Source organism: Cebus imitator, unplaced genomic scaffold (assembly GCF_001604975.1).
Source record: "Cebus imitator isolate Cc_AM_T3 unplaced genomic scaffold, Cebus_imitator-1.0 Scaffold123, whole genome shotgun sequence".
In the NCBI taxonomy this organism is placed as follows: Eukaryota; Metazoa; Chordata; class Mammalia; order Primates; family Cebidae; genus Cebus; species Cebus imitator.
The window spans coordinates 1,575,457-1,593,269 of NW_016107438.1; the positions used below are offsets into that span (position 1 = coordinate 1,575,457).

General features: G+C 34.3%; 1 protein-coding gene across 2 annotated transcripts in view; it reads left to right on the forward strand.

Annotated features, from left to right (window-relative positions):
• Window positions 1-17,813, forward strand: part of BMP2K (BMP2 inducible kinase) — a 129,747-nt gene that overhangs the window by 81,996 nt on the left and 29,938 nt on the right. Inside the window, exons 11-15 of one of the 2 annotated variants that reach the window (XM_017540040.2) lie at window positions 2,191-2,399; window positions 3,208-3,306; window positions 3,956-4,140; window positions 10,059-10,216; window positions 16,828-16,938. In XM_017540040.2, the coding sequence (XP_017395529.1) occupies window positions 2,191-2,399; window positions 3,208-3,306; window positions 3,956-4,140; window positions 10,059-10,216; window positions 16,828-16,938 (762 nt within the window). The remainder of the gene's footprint in view (window positions 1-2,190; window positions 2,400-3,207; window positions 3,307-3,955; window positions 4,141-10,058; window positions 10,217-16,827; window positions 16,939-17,813) is intronic. The other variant, XM_017540041.2, reaches the window with a different exon arrangement.

A 17,813-nucleotide genomic window follows, 5' to 3' on the forward strand; every position in this document is an offset into this window, starting at 1 on the left:
TTTTTATTTCTTAAGATCATGTAATTCTCTCCTTTAATATATTAATTGTGGCATTAATATAGTTCTGAATATTGAAGCATCTTTGCTTAGATAGGATAAACCTTATTTAAAACTTACTTTTATTTTTGGTTAAACTCATATCCTTATTAAGAGATCCTTACCTTTGCATTGTGGAATATTTTATGAAAAAGAAGCTAAGCTCTGTTTCTTTAAATGTGAGCTTAACTGAATTGGTACATGTTGTAGAGTTAGAAACATGATCATATTTTCAACTTTTTAAGTTTTACAGATTTATTCAGATTTTTTACCTTTTGAGTTTATGTTTGTGATTTATATATGTATTTAAAAATGATTTTATTTAGATTTTCAAATTTATTTGCATAAAATTGTAGATAGCATTTTTAGTTACTTTCATGTCTATAGTATGTTACTTCTCTCGTTGCAGTGTTTATTTATATCTTCACTGTTTTTTCTGGATGGGACTTGCCTAGAGCTTTATCTCTTTTATTGATCTTTTCAAAGAACTAGAACTAGTAGTCAGACTGTGGTTTTATTATTAACTCTGTTGTTTATTTCACTATTTCTTTATGACTTTGTCATTATTAATTTATTCCTTCTATTTTCTTTGACTTTATTTTCATTAGTTTACTTTTTTCTGTCTTGTTAGTTTTCACATACACATTTAAATGAAAAAGTTTCTTGTGTACTACCAGCGTTTTGTTCCACAGATTTTGATCTGTTGACCTTGTCTTTTAGATGTGATTTCTTTTTTAACCTATAAGTTACTTAGGTGGCTGTTGTTATTTTCCAGGAAATAAATGATACTAAAGGCTGGAAACGTAGGGGGAAGTGAGGAGTACGGAGAGATTTACTAAAGGATATAAAATTTCAGCTAGATAGGAAGAATAAATCCTAGTGTTCTACACCACTGTAGAATGACTAGTTAATAATATTTCTTATAATTTCAAATAGATAGAAAGAGGATATTGAGTGTTCCCAACACACACACAAAAATGACAATGTTTGTGGTCATGGTTTTGCTAATTACCTCAATCTGATCACTGTACATAATATGTATCCTAGGAATATGTACAATTATTGTGAATTTAAAAAATAAAGAACAAAAATTTTCAAGGTGAATGATTTTTGAGTAGTTATTTTAATACTCTTTCAACTGGAAAGAAATACACTTAAAAGGCTAATGATGGTTGTATCTGTGTGGTAGAATAAGTATTTTCAAGGATAACTAAAATGAACATGCATTTCTTATTATTAGAAAAGTTAGAAATAGTTATAAAACTATTTTCATAAAGCTGTTATACTTAGGTCTGAGGAAGTTTGAAGATACTAACATTGATGAAAAAAAAAAAACCCTTCTCTCCCTCCTTGCACTTTCTACCCTACTCTTTTTATCCTTTAGGATTGAACAGTTACGTTTGAATGTAGGGTAAGTTATTAGAGGAGAATATAGAAATTATTATGTATTAGTGTATTGCATTAAGTCTATATCTTTATAGTTAATTTTAAAAGTGTATAGGATTTGCCTGGGGTATAATTTATGGAGCTTATAAATAAATATCCATTTAGGAGACAGTGTTAATAGACTTATTACAGTGAGCATTTATCAAGCATCTTTTGTATAAAAGGTTTTATGGGACTCTTAACAGATGAGTAAGCCATCATCTTTTCCCTCATGGTCCCTGGTTTAGAAAATAGCCATGTAAGCCATTAATATGTGCAAGACAGACTGAAATGTACTAAACTGAGTGGAGGTGTTATATGAAGGAACAAGGAAGAGTGATATGAGCTGAACTTTAAAGAGTAAGAATTTCAGTAGGTGGAAAATGGCATTCTAGACTGATAATTACACTGATAATGATACTTACTCATGATAGTACATGATATTGTTGAGCAATGTAGAAAAACTAACATGGATGGTGTGTTCATGGAGAGCCGAAACATGAAATGTTTCTAAGATGTTGACTTGTTCAGAATTGTAGATGACAAAATTAAGTTTCTTGGGTAATTATAAGTAAAGTAAATCCCTATAAACTCTATGCAAATGGAAGTTTCTATATTATAAATAAGGATATAAATGCCTTAAATTATTATTGAAATGAGCATGTTGAAGTCCAGCTTTTTAATTGAAATCATTAGTATGTTAATATAAGTGTTTGGACCTGTCTTTAGGGGCACTAAGACCTGGAAATGGCCCTGAAATTTTATTGGGTCAGGGACCTCCTCAGCAGCCACCACAGCAGCATAGAGTACTCCAGCAACTGCAACAGGGAGATTGGAGATTACAGCAACTTCATTTACAGCATCGTCATCCTCACCAGCAGCAGCAGCAGCAACACCACCACCACCACCACCTACTTCAGGATGCTTATATGCAGCAGGTAATTTTTTTTGTTTCTTTAAATATGGAAGTAGTATCAAATTGATGCAGCAAATTGAATATCAGTGAATTCCTTTTTGTATCATGGGCGCCTTGAACTCTAGATTCAAGTAAACACTTTTTCCAGTTTTCTGATTATGAAAGAATATATATTTAATTTCCAATCAGTGAGATACTTAAGAGTACTCTAAAATAGGCTGCATTGTGACCTTATGAAGAAAAGAGTGTTCATCTGAAACATTTAGTATTCACAAGTAAGCAAGGCAGTTTATAATGACTGTTATCTGAGGTTACGTTTTGAGTTCACAGACGAATAATGCTACTGTTGGAAAGGTGATAATAGGCTTTTCAGAAGTAACGGTGTCTTAGATTTTGTCACCCTCCTGGTTTTGGCTGATAGATCCAGAGTGGAGGGTAGTGAATAGTTAGGACCATGAGATGCCCAGAGCCACTGAAGGGGAGATAAGAGGAGCGTGTAGATTTAGCGTAATGGTCTTGTTAGAGGTCAGTTCAGGGGTCTTTATCTTCTAGGAAAAGGTGTTAAATGTGTTTCGGTAGCTTTCTTCTAAACATCCTTGAATTGCGCTAAAAATGGTTTTAATTGAATCTGTTATGTTGTGATAATTTTGAAACCAATTCTGATAAGGCTATTAATAAATTATAGAAATTTAGAGTGTAGCTATTTTGTATTGATGTTTAGACTACTGATTTCTCAAATCATTATTATGGTAAAATCAATACTTTTAAAAAGGGCTCTGTCACAATAAAGGCATGAATAGCATTTATGATTGTTTGTTTTCTCATTGTAGTATCAACATGCAACACAGCAGCAACAGATGCTTCAACAACAGTTTTTAATGCATTCGGTATATCAGCCACAGCCTTCTGCATCGCAGTATCCTACAATGGTAACTGTTAAATAATTTCTAGAGATTTCTCTGAGTATACATTATGGTGTTGGAATTCACAGTATGAATGGTATTATTCAGAACTTAATAATTCAAAATCAATTTGAGTAAGTTAATTGACATGTATTTTATCAAAGACAGTCATATATTCTCAAGCAGCTTTAAATTGCACTGAACTATGCACCTGCATATGGCACATGGCAACTGACCGATAACATACTTCTCTTATGTCATTTTGTAAGGGAAATGATGTCTTACCTATAGTCTTTTGTCACACATATCTCTTTCATTCAGCAAATACCTATTGAGTAAAAAAATGAAACCCAAAAGGAGAGTGCATCTGCTTCAGAGAATTATTTGACCTTTTTTACAGCAACGAATATATTAATGACTTTAAGCTACTCTTTTTCTTAAAATATTTAAAGGAGGATTTTTGATTCTGGCCAAGTGAGCTTAGCTTCACAACTTTTCAAAGAGATTTATTTTGTCTTGCTGTAGTTTTCTAGTAATAGAGCTGCTCCTGCAGATCATTGTTTTTTAGGTTTCTGATTTTGTCACCAATGTGAAAGGAAGGAACATAGTAAATAGATGCAATGCTGACAGTGCTTTAGGACTGGAGCATTGTTTTGTATAATATTTCTTTTTTCAGATGCAGCAGTATCAGCAGGCTTTCTTTCAACAGCAGATGCTAGCTCAACATCAGCCGTCTCAACAACAGGCATCACCTGAATATCTTACCTCCCCTCAAGAGTTCTCACCAGCCTTAGTTTCCTACACTTCATCACTTCCAGCTCAGGTTGGAACCATAATGGACTCCTCCTATAGTGCCAATAGGCAAGTATTTTTCTAGTGAAAGCAAAGGAAATTATTGTGGAAGTGGAAGTCATTGTTGAATGGTTGGTCATTAAGTTCTCTTAAATTAGTTTATAATTCATCTTTCTGTAGAGCCACCCATTTTCTCTTCCTAGTCCTGTCTTCTGGTCCCTTGGTATCCCCATCCTTCCATTTCCTCAGTTAATTCTGCCAACTGCTATTTGTAGGTAAGGCGTAGCGACATCTAACAACATTTAGGGCTAAGGGTATTATTGGCTTGTATGTAAAAGCATTTTTTTGTAATGTAAGTAGAAGCAACACCCTAACAAGTGACTTTAGGTATTTGAAAAAAAATCCTTATAGACTTTTGCTACTTACATGTTATTACCTTGAATTAGTTTGACTGTTTATTCATAAAGATTATATAATTTAGTTTAAATAGATACAAACATTTTTACATATATATTTTTAGGATGGTATACAGTAAACATACTGTTACCATAACATAGTTGGGAACTGTATAATTTGGATATTTAGATATATTGGTTAGTAGAGTTATAAATTAAATAACTTTGGTACAAATTTTCTTAAACTTAGATATAAAGCGGCAGGTGCTTTGGCATCTTGTAATTAAGAATCATCATGAAAATCTCCTAATGTTTATAGATACCTAGGAGGTAGGAGCTGTTAGACTTTTGTTACAGGAACATTAAAGAAGATCTCCTACAATGCTATTTAAGGATTTGAAACATTAGCTGAGAAAAGGTGTCTATAAGCTTTGGCTCAGAGTTGAGCATGAGAAACAGCAGCATCAGTAGCATACTTGTACACTGCATCTCAGAAGAGAGCTAAAGTATGCAGTTTGCTACAGAACACCTCCCCACCTCTGTGTGTGTGTGTGTGTGTGTGTGTGTGTGTGTGCGCGCGCGCGCCAATGCAAGAGACAGATCACCAGTGGGGCAGGTATGGTAGGGAGGAGAAGACAGAGAGAAACACGAACCGATTCCTTGAACTGCTTTTCTAAAGGAAGAATTCAGGTGCATGAATTAGCACCGTTTTGTCTAAGGAGAGAGCACAGTATATGGCCAAAGGCCAGTTTAAAGATCCAAATCAGGCTGGGCACGGTGGCTCACTCCTGTAATCTCAGCACTTTGGGAGGCCAAGGTGGGTGGATCATGAGGTCAGGAGATCGAGACCATCCTCACCAACATGATGAAACCCTGTCTCTACTAAAAATACAAAAATTTGCTGGATGTGATGATGCATGCCTGTAATGTCAGCTACTTGGGAGGCTGAGGCAGGAGAATGGCTTGAACCCAGGAGGCAGAGATTGCAGTAAGACAAGATTGTGCCACTGCATTCCAGCCTGGCAACAGAGTGAGACTCCATCTCAAAAAAAAAAAAAAAAAAGAAAGGTCCAGATCAGTATTTGCCAAACTCTTTGTCATTTATGTACTCTGGTTACAATTTTTTGCTTTATTCACATAGTGCTTTTTTTCTTTAATAAATTAGTAACATTATTGTATATAATAAAATTAAAACATACATTTTAGACAAATCAGATCCACTAAAATATAAACTATGAAATGTAAATAGTAATAAATTTGCTAAGTCCACTAGTGACATAAGTAGAATAATTTTCCTCATTAAAAATAGGATATTCTGCTTGGTATTGCTTCGTTTAAGATGCTGATGAGGCTATTGTATTAATTAGACGATTGCTTTTTTCCACTTCTGATGCTAACTAGCATCAAAAGTGTCAAATCTAGTGTATTTAGTTGGAAAGTAGAAAATATGTTAAACTGTCTTCTCTCACACAGCATATATATTGTTTATACTTTGTATTCTAAAAGGCTATCAGCTTCTGGAAGCAAAGTTATGTCACTGATAAGAATGGATGATCATGAATTGGAAATCTGTCTAAACTTCTGATAAATTACAAAGAAAGTTGGATATCCAAGGATTAGAGGCATACACTGCAAGGTGCTGATGCCTGTAATGTATATTAATTACTATAGCACTGCCTGTTTTATTCTGATTTGTAGTGATACTGTTCAACAGATTACAGGTTTGATACATTAGATACTTCTAATTTCTGTGTAACTATTAAAAAATAATTTATTAAAAAAATAATCTTGCATTCCCCAGGTTAGGAAATATTGGGTTGCGTATCTGGGAAAGTGCATAAGACTTGTTTTACTCCACACCTGTGAAATTATGTATTTAAGGATATGGTAGAAAAAATTATATACTCAGCCACTAAAGGTTAGAAATGTGGAACGTCATGTGGGAACACTGCTCCAGCCACACTTGGTGCCTCAGTGCTGCTTCATTAATATTATATCTATTTAATATTAGATTGTATGTTGAGTATAATATCTTCCATAACAATTTACAAAGAACTCTAACTAATGTTCCTGCTTATGCCTAGTCAGTGGAAGAAGAGAATTGGGGTTAAATGTTTGTCTGTAAGTGGATAAGGGCTATTTGAGTAGAATATAGGAAGCCAAGTAGTTCATTAGATAGAGGGGAAGAGTCACTATCTTTGTTGGAATGATTTATTTTTCTCTTTTCCACTATCTTTTGCTAAACTTTCTACTCTTTTACCATGTTATCTTTAGTATGAATATCAGAGAGTATTATTGTTTCTTATATTCCAATAATAATTAAAATAAACATCATCTATGCATACATTATGTTCTTATGATATAATTGCCCTGTTATATTAGTTATCTGTTGATGCCTAATAAATTATCCCAAAACTTAATGGTTTAAAACAGCAGTAAACATTTATTATCTTACATACTTTCTTTGGATCAGAAATTTAGGAGTGACTTAGCAGGGTAGTTATGTCTGGTAAGGCTGGGTTGGCTGTCCTCTGAAGGCTTGGCTGGTGCTAAAGAATGTATTTACAAGGTAGTTCACTCACATCGCTTTGGGCAGGAGGCTTCAGTTCCCTGCCACATGGATTTCTCCAAAAGACTGCTTGAGTTTTCTCTTTGAAAAGGCAAAGATGATTTTGAACAAGGAATTATTGATTCTGGTTTCTCCCTCAGTCAGTGATCCAAGAGACAGTGTGGGGAGGAATCCAAAATGTCTTTTTAGACCCAATCTCGGCAGTCATGAGCTGCCACTTGTTCCATATTTTATTTGTTAGAATTGAGTCACTAGATCTAGCTCATGTTCAAGGGCAGTGAAATTCGGTTTCACCCTTTGAAGGGAGGAACGCCAGATAACTTGTAGACATATTTTAATATCTGTTTAAACTAGATTAAGGTGACACTCTATTGAGTTACAGTCTGCCAGTGAGAACCCATAAATTCATTTTGGGAATAGGAAGAGGGTGATTCATGTAGGGAATCAGAAAGTTCTGAAAGGAATCATTGACAGACAGGACGGGGAATGCCCATCTCTCTGAGTTTTACCTGCTCTGATCTGTTTTGTTTTTTTCTTCAATACAATTTTCTGGGTAAAAACACATCTGATCTGTGTTTTAAGGACTCTGAAAGTCCTTAAAGGTTGTTTTGGAATTAGAAATGGGACTGTCACATGGAGGCAGGCTCAGACCTTGGCAGTTGACATATCTCCAGAATGGATTTTAATTGAATTGTTTCTTAAATTAAGATACCTAAGTTCTATTTACTAAGCAAGTCTATCTACATGTAGGTAACTTACTATGTTTATTTTCCTCTGTTACATGTTAGCCTTCAGTAAATATTTCAGTAGTCTATTGTTGGCTCAGATATGCTGAAGGGGCTTTGACTAAGGGATTCAATGACTTTTGCCTTTTTCTCCCCTCTTCCAAGACCTGTGTGGTGGCAATGGCACCTTAAGTACAATGAGCTCTCAAGGGTTAGGTAAATTTAGGGAATCAGTTAAGACTTGTGAAATTGAGATACTACTTTGAACACTGGGATTCTCCCTTTATTACTACTGTTAGAGGATTTGGATGTAACTTATGAAAGGAACTTAATAGCGTTCTTAGCTTTCTTACATTGTCTCATTCTTATGCTATACAGCCATACATTGCATAACAATGGGGACATGTTCTGAGAAATTGCATCATAAGATAATTTCATTGTTGTATGAACATCATAGAGTGCATTTACACAAACTTAGTATAGCCTACTACACACACCAAGGCTTTATTATATAGCCTATTGCTCTTGGGCTGCAAACTTGTATAGCATGTTATTGTATTGAGTACTGTAGGCAGTTGTAACACAATGGCATGTATTTTTGTATCTAAACATAGAAAAGGTAGAATAAAAGCATAGTATAAAGGGTAAAAAAAATGGTATACCTGATTAGGGCACTTACCATGAATGGAGCTTGGAGGATTGGAAGTTGCTCTGGGTGGGTCAATGTGTGAGTTGTGAGTCAATGTGAAGGCCTAGGACATTACTGTACTGTATTATAGACTTGACTTTATAAACCCTATATACTTAGGACACACTAAATTTATATAAAATTGTTTCTTCCGTAACAAACCTTAGTTTACTGTGACTTTAAAAATTTTAAAAATGTTTTGACTTTTTGATAATAACAAAACACAAACATGTACAATTGTACAAAAATACTTTCTTTTTATTCTTATTCTGTAATTTTTTTCTAATTTTAATTTTCTTTCTTTTTAAACTTTTTGTTGAAAACAAAGACACAAACACACACATTAACCCGAGCCTACACAGGGTATGGATCGTCAGTATCATTGTCTTCCACCTCCACATCTTGTCTCATTGCAGGTTCTTTAGGGGCAATAACAGGCATGGAGCTGTCATATCCTATGATAACAATGCCTTCTTCTGGAGTACCTCCTAAAGGACCTGAGACTGTTTTACAGTTGACTTTTAAAAAAATAAGTAGAAGGAGAATACTTGAAAATAACTAAAAAAATATATGGTATAGTAAATACATAAAGCAGTAATACAGTCATTTTTTATCAAAAATGTACTGTACACAGTTGTATTGCTGTATTTTTATACAACTGGCAGCCCAGTAGGTATGTTCAAATAAGCATCACCACAAACACATGAGTAATCTGTTGTGCTATGCTGTTAACAATGGCTATGATGTCACTAGGTGAGGAATTTTTAGCTCCATTATAATCTTATGGAACCACCATCATATATGTGGTCCATTGCTGACTGGAAGGTTGTTATGTGGTACATGACTGTATTTCCAGGCTGGGTCGAGGGAGAAGTACACAAGAACTCTTGGGTTAAGAAGTCTTTAGATTCTCATCTTCTCTTAAAAGCCAGGAGCCCTAATTTTCATAGAACCAGTAGTCTCAGGCTCCAAGTCTAGATACTTTAAATGCTATAAATAATTTATTATATACAAAATAACTCTCATTTAACTTTAGCTAATTTATAAAGCAGTCCTAGCAATTCATCTTTCGTTGATAGCTGTTTATAGGGAATACCTTTATCAAAAGGAAAGTTATTGTGTGTCCCAGCATAACCAAGGCATTTGATCACTGTATTCAGTAGTGATTTTAGAGTGATACTGTTTGATAAGGTGACTGGTTTTTACTTTAAGGCTTGTTTACTATGATAATAACTGTTAATATTTATTAAGTGCTTATTTTTTTACTAGATACTGTTGTTTTTGTTTTATGTGTATTATTTAATCTTCTCAGTAACCTTATGAGGTGGATACTATTACTCCTTTTTACAGCAGGCAGTTAAGGAACTCGCCCAAGGGTACACAGCTAGTGTACCTTATGTAGGTGATTATGGAGCTAATATACCTTATGGAGGTCATCTAGATCCCACATGTTCTCTCTCTCTATCTCATGCTCTTGTCTGTCATCTCTGTCACAGTGAAATGATTTGGTTTTGTACGTGTTTATAAAGTATGAACTAGGGCATTATAAATTTTTATTAATTTTAATTTTTCTTTCCATCTTCTTTTTTCTTTCTCAATTATTACTATAGGCCAATTGCTGATAAAGAGGCCATTGCAAATTTCACAAATCAGAAGAACATCAGCAACCCACCTGATATGTCAGGGTGGAATCCTTTTGGAGAGGATAATTTCTCTAAGTTAACAGAAGAGGAACTGTTGGACAGAGAATTTGACCTTCTAAGATCAAGTAAGGGACACTTGAAGGCTTATTTTGCTTCACAGTAAAATAACAGCTCTGTTATTATTCAGCAAGGCCAAAGACTGTTTTGAGATGGTGAATGGAAAATTCTTTTTGTGCATTTGAGGGCAAAATTCAGGCCATCTTCTTATTCAAATACTATCCAATTATGTTGTGTGCATTAGAAATCAGTTGCTTGATAGTAGTTATTAAACCCAATATTGCTGATAGTATGCTAATATCCTAACACTTAAATATTGCATATCTAGGAATGTTAAATTCAGAATATAAAACTGATGTTTCAATAAAAAGGGAACCATTATTATTTTGCCTTGCTAATGATTTTGCAGCACTGTTTTCTTTGCACACCCAATAGAAAATATTGTGGGTCTGAGATGCCCTTTGAAAATGCCTGAAAGAAAACATGGGCTACTACATTATGTTAATGTTTTGTAATGCCCTTTTAATGAGTGGTGACATAAAAGGGCTGCTTTGTTGTCCTGATATGGCAAAAATTAAATAAATTCTTTTTCACTTTAAATCAGATATCTCAATGTTTTATCATTGCTTTTCTTTGAACTACCTAATATATGTCCAGCTTTTCCACACATGTTTTAGAAATGTCTTTTTTTGGAAGAATGATGTGGGTGTTTTCAGTAGGTCACAAAATAGGAGCAAAAAGCTCACTTCTAATGTAAGTAGATAATTTTCAGGTTTCTGAGGCTTGTGTGTGTGCATGTATGTGTGTGTGTGTGCGCGCATGTGCAGGTGTGCACATAAAACACAAGTGTGTTTTCTCCTTTTGCATGTGAAAAGAAGGTCTTACTAGTCCCTAACTTATAGCCCTTAGTTCCTATTTTATTTAGGTAATTGGCCTTATGAGAATGTTTAATAGATGAAACTATCTGTTCTGAATTGGTATATATTTTATGTAAAATTCCTGTAAGAAGACTTGTTTGGGATTTAAATTTGTATTTTACATTTTGGTTACATGATTATGAAAATTAAATTGATGGTTAAATGCAGATATAAATCTAAGTTCTGAGCCTTTAATAAAGGTTTGTTAACTTCAGTAAAACCGATCATATCTTACTAAAACAATTTTTTTTAAACCACAACTTTTTTTGTTTGACATTTTCCTAGAATTTATGTTGAGTAGGCCCAAAAGCAAGGTTTTAAAAAGGAAACAAAGTATCTCTTTCAGAGTGATGGAAGAGGTAGCTACAGGGTATCATCAAATCATTATAATATAGGATTATATTTAAAGCAAAAGATATTGATTTTAATGTGTACTGAGCAGGGTTTGCTAAATTAGTATTTTCAACTCCTTAGGTAAATTATTTAAAAAAAATCAATTTGTGGAATGGGTATTCACATTATTTTGTATCTTATAAAAATGTGTTATTCTCAGCTTTGTAGAATTTATAATGACATCAAAATAGCTTTATTTACTTAGCATAGGCAGGAGTGGCATATGAATATGACTATATGTATATAACTTTATAAAAATTAGGTTGAATGTAAAATTCTTAAGTAGTTATTTTTAAGAATAGCTTAAAACTTCATGATCAGATAATGTATAAATTTTAAACTTCATCATCAGATAACATTTGTAAATTGTGCCTGTATCTTTGTGCACACGTGTATGCCAAAGAGAGTTCAGACTTTCCAGTATTAATTATAGAATGATATTAAGTTCCAAAGGAAAGTGCAAGAAGAATTTTATGTGAAGATTAGACTTGGAGCAAAGTTAGCCATTTGGAAAAACACCTAGATGGTCCATGAGCTACTAAAATTATTGTTACAAGTCTGATGCACTTAATTTGGCACACAGTACCAGAAAACATAAATTTTGATCCCTGACAATGTTACTTAACTAGGTTGTAATCTCAGATAAATCACTCAACTGCTGTCAGTCTCACTTCTGCATTTATAAACTGGGGATAGTGATGCCTGCTTCATAGCGTTGTCCAGATAATGAAATGATGTCTTTAAATCAGGGCACTCAATAAATCAATGCCACTTTCCCTTTCCTTATTTTCTGTGTAAGCCTTTATGTTGTGACTTAAAAGATTTTTTTGGCTTTTAAAAAGCCAGGATTTAAAAATTACACTTAAATTATCAGTTTCTCAGTGGTAATTTAACAGTCTAATTAGAGGGGGCTTTGTAGAGTATTTTAATTTCATGATGATGTTATGGAATATACTTTGATTCTAGGATTTTAAAATCCTGTATTTTTGCTATCTGTATCAACTAAAATTCTTGAGAAAGATACTGTCTTTATTCACCAACATAATTCTTTTGTGAAGACAGGAGGTAAGTTTCTTATATTGGATAATCAAGCTTTGTTCTAATCTAAAGAAAACCAGTCATTTGAAAATGGTAATTAAAAACATTTTAGAGATGACTGTGCATTTTCAAGGTAGCTCTACACCACCATTTCATTAGATTTTATTTATAGGTAATTAATAATTACAAAATTAATATGTGTATTTATTTTGTATTTTGTGTCCTGAGACCCACATTTTGATGTGAACTTTAGAAACCTAAATGATTTTTTAAAAATTCCATTGAAAAGTTGATTCTGTGTTTTGTGGAACAGTAACACTATTCATTTTACTATGAATTTATTCTGATTGCTATTTTGAAATAACTGGATAAATAAACTTTGCATAGAACAGTATCTTCCATATTTTTATTTGTAGGGACCCCTATATAAAAATAAGTTCACCCCTACATGATATTGTTTATAGTTGTGTCATAGTTTCACAGTACTTGTTATATACTTACCGTAAATTTGCCACAAACGGATGCATGTAATACAACAGTGCATGAGGATTCAGGGAATCTTAGTGATAACTTCACAGTTTTATAAGCTAGGAATCATCAATATAGTCGTGGTTTAAATACATGGAGAGGGCCGGGTGTGGTGTTTCATGCCTGTAATCCTCGTACTGTGAAGGTTGAGGTGGGAGGGTCCCTTGAGGCCAGGAGTTCGAAACTAGCACGGGCAATATAGTGAGACATCACGTCTACTAAAAATTAAAAAAAAAAAAATTGGCTGGATGCAGTAGATCACGCCTGTAATCTCAGCACTTTGGGAGGCCGAGATGTACGGCTCACAAGGTCAGGAGATTGAGCCATCCTGGCCAACATGGTAAAACCCTGTCTCTTCTAAACTATAAAAAACTAGCCAGGCGTGGTGGCATGCACCTGTAGTCCTAGCTACTCAGGAGGCTGAAGTAGGAGAATCGCTTGAACCCGGGAGGCAGAGGTTGCAGTGAGCCGAGATTGCACCACTGCACTCCAGCCTGGTGACAAGAGCAAGACTCCATCTCAAAAAAAAAAAAAAAAGCCAAGTGTGGTGGCGTGTGCCTGTAGTCACAGCTACTCTAGAGGCTGAGCCGTAGAGGCAGAGATTGCAGCGAGCCAAGATCATGCCACTGCATTACAGCCCAGGCAACACAGTGAGACTCTGTCTCAAAAACAAACAAAAGTGCACTGAGAGGCTGAGTGTGGTGGCTCATGCCTATAATCTAGTACTTTGAGAGCATTGCTTGAGTCCAGGAGTTAGAGACCAGCCTGGGAAACATAGTGAGAGCTTATCTCTTAAAAATAAATAAATAAATAATTAGCTGAACATGGTAGCCTGTGCCTGTAGTGCCAGCTACTTGGGAGGCTGAGGTTGGAGGATCACTTGAACCTGAGAGGTTGAGGCCAGGGTGAGCCATGATCATGCCATTGTACTCTAGACTGGGTGAAAGAGTGAGACCCTGCCTCAAAGCATAAAACAAAACAAAATAAAAATAAAAAGTATATAAAAATGCAGATTCTTAAATTATTACTTAGGTAACTTGATTCATCAGGTCTGTGGTAGGGTCCAGATAACTACATTTTATAGAGGAATCCTAGCACTTTTGATGCAGATGGTTGAGGCAGAAAGTCTGTTTCTAATTCAGACTTAAATACTTACACTCTTGGTCTTAATTTTCAAGAATGAGGGCCCGTGGATATTGACATGCTGTTGTTATCACTCTAGTCTGTCTCTTCCATTTGTTCTTCCTCACGCCCTCTTTTCTCTGTCCTCAGTGCTTTATACACTGGAGTTTGGGAAATGGAGAAGGGTAGGGGAGTCCAGGATACAAGGCATTCCTGGTTTTACAGTTACTCCATAAATGCATTCAGGGCCCGAATAAATAGGTAACCACATGTAATCTCTATGATTCAGTGAATCATAAGCCTCTCCTTGAAGTTTGATCGCAGCCTCCCACCACAATAAGTTAGGGACCCTTCATTATATAAATTATTCTTCAACCTTTTGCAGAAAGATGTTATAGGACTAGCTTCTCCTTAATAGGTGTTTTGAAACAAAATAATAAAAAATCTTTAGTAAAATGAGCATTTGTTACTGATTTCCTGCATTAAGTATACAGTTAATATCTCGAAAAATAATACCCAAAATAAATTTTTATTGTTAAGCAGTGCAGTGTTGGATTTGAAAAGGAGCACTTGAGTTTAGGAAGTTTTGTTTGTTCATAATTCAATTGTCAGATTTATTTACTAACTCAATATTAGTGCCTCAACAAAATGTTTAATAGTGTTTCAACAAATTTTTAAGTAAAAATTTAAACAATCCAAAGTTTCATGTAGATATTACAGAGTTCATCTTAGCTATAAAAGTTGGTAATTGTATCCATTGTCATAAAGGTTTTGAAAGAATTAGTTGCCCATAGGAGTAATTATATTTAGAATATTAGAGACTCTAGGGCCTTGTTTATTCAAGAGTGTACTTCTCGGACAGCGGTATCAGTATCACTTGGGGTCTAATTGAAGTGTGGAATGTCAGGATCTTCCCCAAACTCATCCCATCAGAGTTTACATTTTAACAAATCCCCAGGTAACTAGAATGTATATTAAATTTTAAAAGCACTGTTAGTAGAGATGCTGCTTGAACTTGGGGCTTTTTGCTTCACTCCGAAATTAAAAGTCATTTTTAGGGAATTCCAATTCTGGTTAGATTCTGCCCCCTGCCCCACACTGCAGTCCCTTAGAACTCAGTTAAAACCAGTACAACTTACCATGGAATTCTTGGAATATAGGTCAGTCTAAACATGATTTGGATTTTTTCAAATGGCTGTGGACCAAAGACCTGCTGGCAGAAATGCTTGAAATATCTGGAAAGGAGGTAGAATGAGTACCAAATAGCATTTTGATTACCAAGAATCAGAGGCTAGAGAGACATCCTACAAAAATCAGGAAGTTCTCAGAAGTTCTCAACTAGTGTGTATCTACTATGTGGAGAGTTTGTTGTTTGTTTTAGAGACAGGGTCTCTTGTCACCCAGGCTGGAATGCAGCAGTACGATTTTGGCTCACTGCTGCCTCGATTTTTGATAGTATTTTTGCATTTTAAAGGAACGTGTGTGTTAATGACTGTTACAGAATATTGTGAAGTTAACATTCTGTAAAGATCAGGAGGTATCCAAATTCTATTACATGCTTGGTGAAAAAAATCAAAGAACATCTCTCTGTGTTGCCCAGGCTGGTTTCAAGAAATCCTCCTGCCTTGGTCTCCCAGAGTACTGGGATTAAAGGTGTGAGCCCTTATCCCTGACCTATATGGAGAGTTTAAGAGCAGGGAAAAGATAATCATTACTAGGGACTCAGGATATATCAACTCTAACACACCGGGCCTCTTGCCTTAGAGTCTTTGCTCCAACTCTTTCTCTACCTGGTTGTTCTTTCCTAGGTATTCACTCCCTTGCTTCTTTCAAGTCTTTTCTTACCTGTTATTAGAATCTATTACTTCAGCCTTTACCTACTCCCTCAATTCGTGTTACCCTGCACTACATTTTTCTCTACAGCTTTTAACATGCCATATACATTTCTTGTTATGCCTATTGCTTATTATTTGTTTTTCCACACTGCTGTGTAAACTGCATAAGGGAAGGGGTCTTTGTTCTGTTTGACATTACATGCCAGTTGCCTAGAATAGTGCCTGGCACATTGGCACATACTGGATACTCAAATTTACTTGTTGGACGAATCAGTAAACTCTGTTTTTATCTAAGTCTTTGTGAGTGTATGTGTGTGGAGGGATGTGTGTTTGTGTGTGTGAGAGAGCATGGTTTGATAATACAAAGTAGTATGAAAAATGAACAAAAAAGTAAAATATAGTGAATTACTTTTTATTGCTATTAAGAAGTAAGATTTACCTGCTTTATGGATGAATAACCATTTGCAATATTTTTTCTAAATTTAATTTTAGAGACAGTCTGTCAAATATGTCTGTTTATTTAGCTGGATTTGAGTTTAGGCCCAATATGTTATAAGGTGAGGGCAAATAGTATTTAAATGAAACAGACTAAGTTTATTATTAGGTTAATTGTATTTAGTGCAATCTGTCACAGATTATATTACCAAACTTGCTTTTGTAGCAACAAATGTGTATTAGATTCAGGACTACTCCCTAATATTTACAGTGACAGATTCTGAACCTAATATTTTTCAAAAAGGCTTTTGCTTTAATTTTTACTTTTCTTTATATTGTGTATCACTTTTTAATTTAAAGATCATTTTTATTTTATTTCATTTTTTATTTCATTTCATCTTATTTTTGCAGATAGGCTCAAGGAGAGAGCATCCTCAGATAAGAATGTAGACTCACTTTCTGCTCCACATAACCATCCTCCAGAAGATCCTTTTGGTTCTGTTCCTTTCATTTCTCATTCAGGCAAGTTACACATGCAGCATCACAAATAAAACACACAAGAACAACAGCAAAATCTTATAAAGTGGAAGTAAGACTGGCGTTAGCTACAGAAAATAGAAAATATTTTAACCTTTAGCCATCCTACTACTCTTCTTAATGATGTTCTTTGCATTGAGTTAATTATTCAGTTGTATCTTTGCCAAAATAGAAAAATGCTGATTTATATGATAGAAACATAACTGCTTCTTTTCATCTTTATTATTGGATACTATTAAAAAAATATTTAAAGATATTTTTATACTTTTGCTTAAAAATTTGATATTTTCCTAGTTTGTACATGCTCTCTTGTAGATGCATTTTAAAAGTATTAATAATTGTGTGTATGTCACAATCACTTTACTCTTTTCTTCTTACACCTTTGCTTTTGATTTCAATCCATAATTTAAATATTGATGTTTCTCACATTAACAATTTTCAGTAATAATTTCAAATTACACAGTTAACACTTGGAAGATACTGGGATGGAATAAGATTGTGCATTGGCATAAATGAATTTTCATGTATATATGATTATAGTGGAAAAAAAAGTTTTAATCTTGGCAAAGGGAAATATGTTAGAAGAAATTATGCTTTATTAGAAGGTAAAATTTTAATATATTCATGGTAACTGTCAGCCATGTTATTTAGTTCTGTTCCTTTTATTTCTCACTCAGGCAAGTTACATATGTAACATCATTTAAAAGGTACAGGAATAACAACAAAATAAAAACTTAACAAATGCAAAGCCAAAATAAGAATTGAGTATTTAGGATTTCTGCCGAGTACATTGAACAACTTTTCAACATTCAGACTTGCTTGGTTATCTGGAATATACAGGATAGTTAGCAAGATTGTTT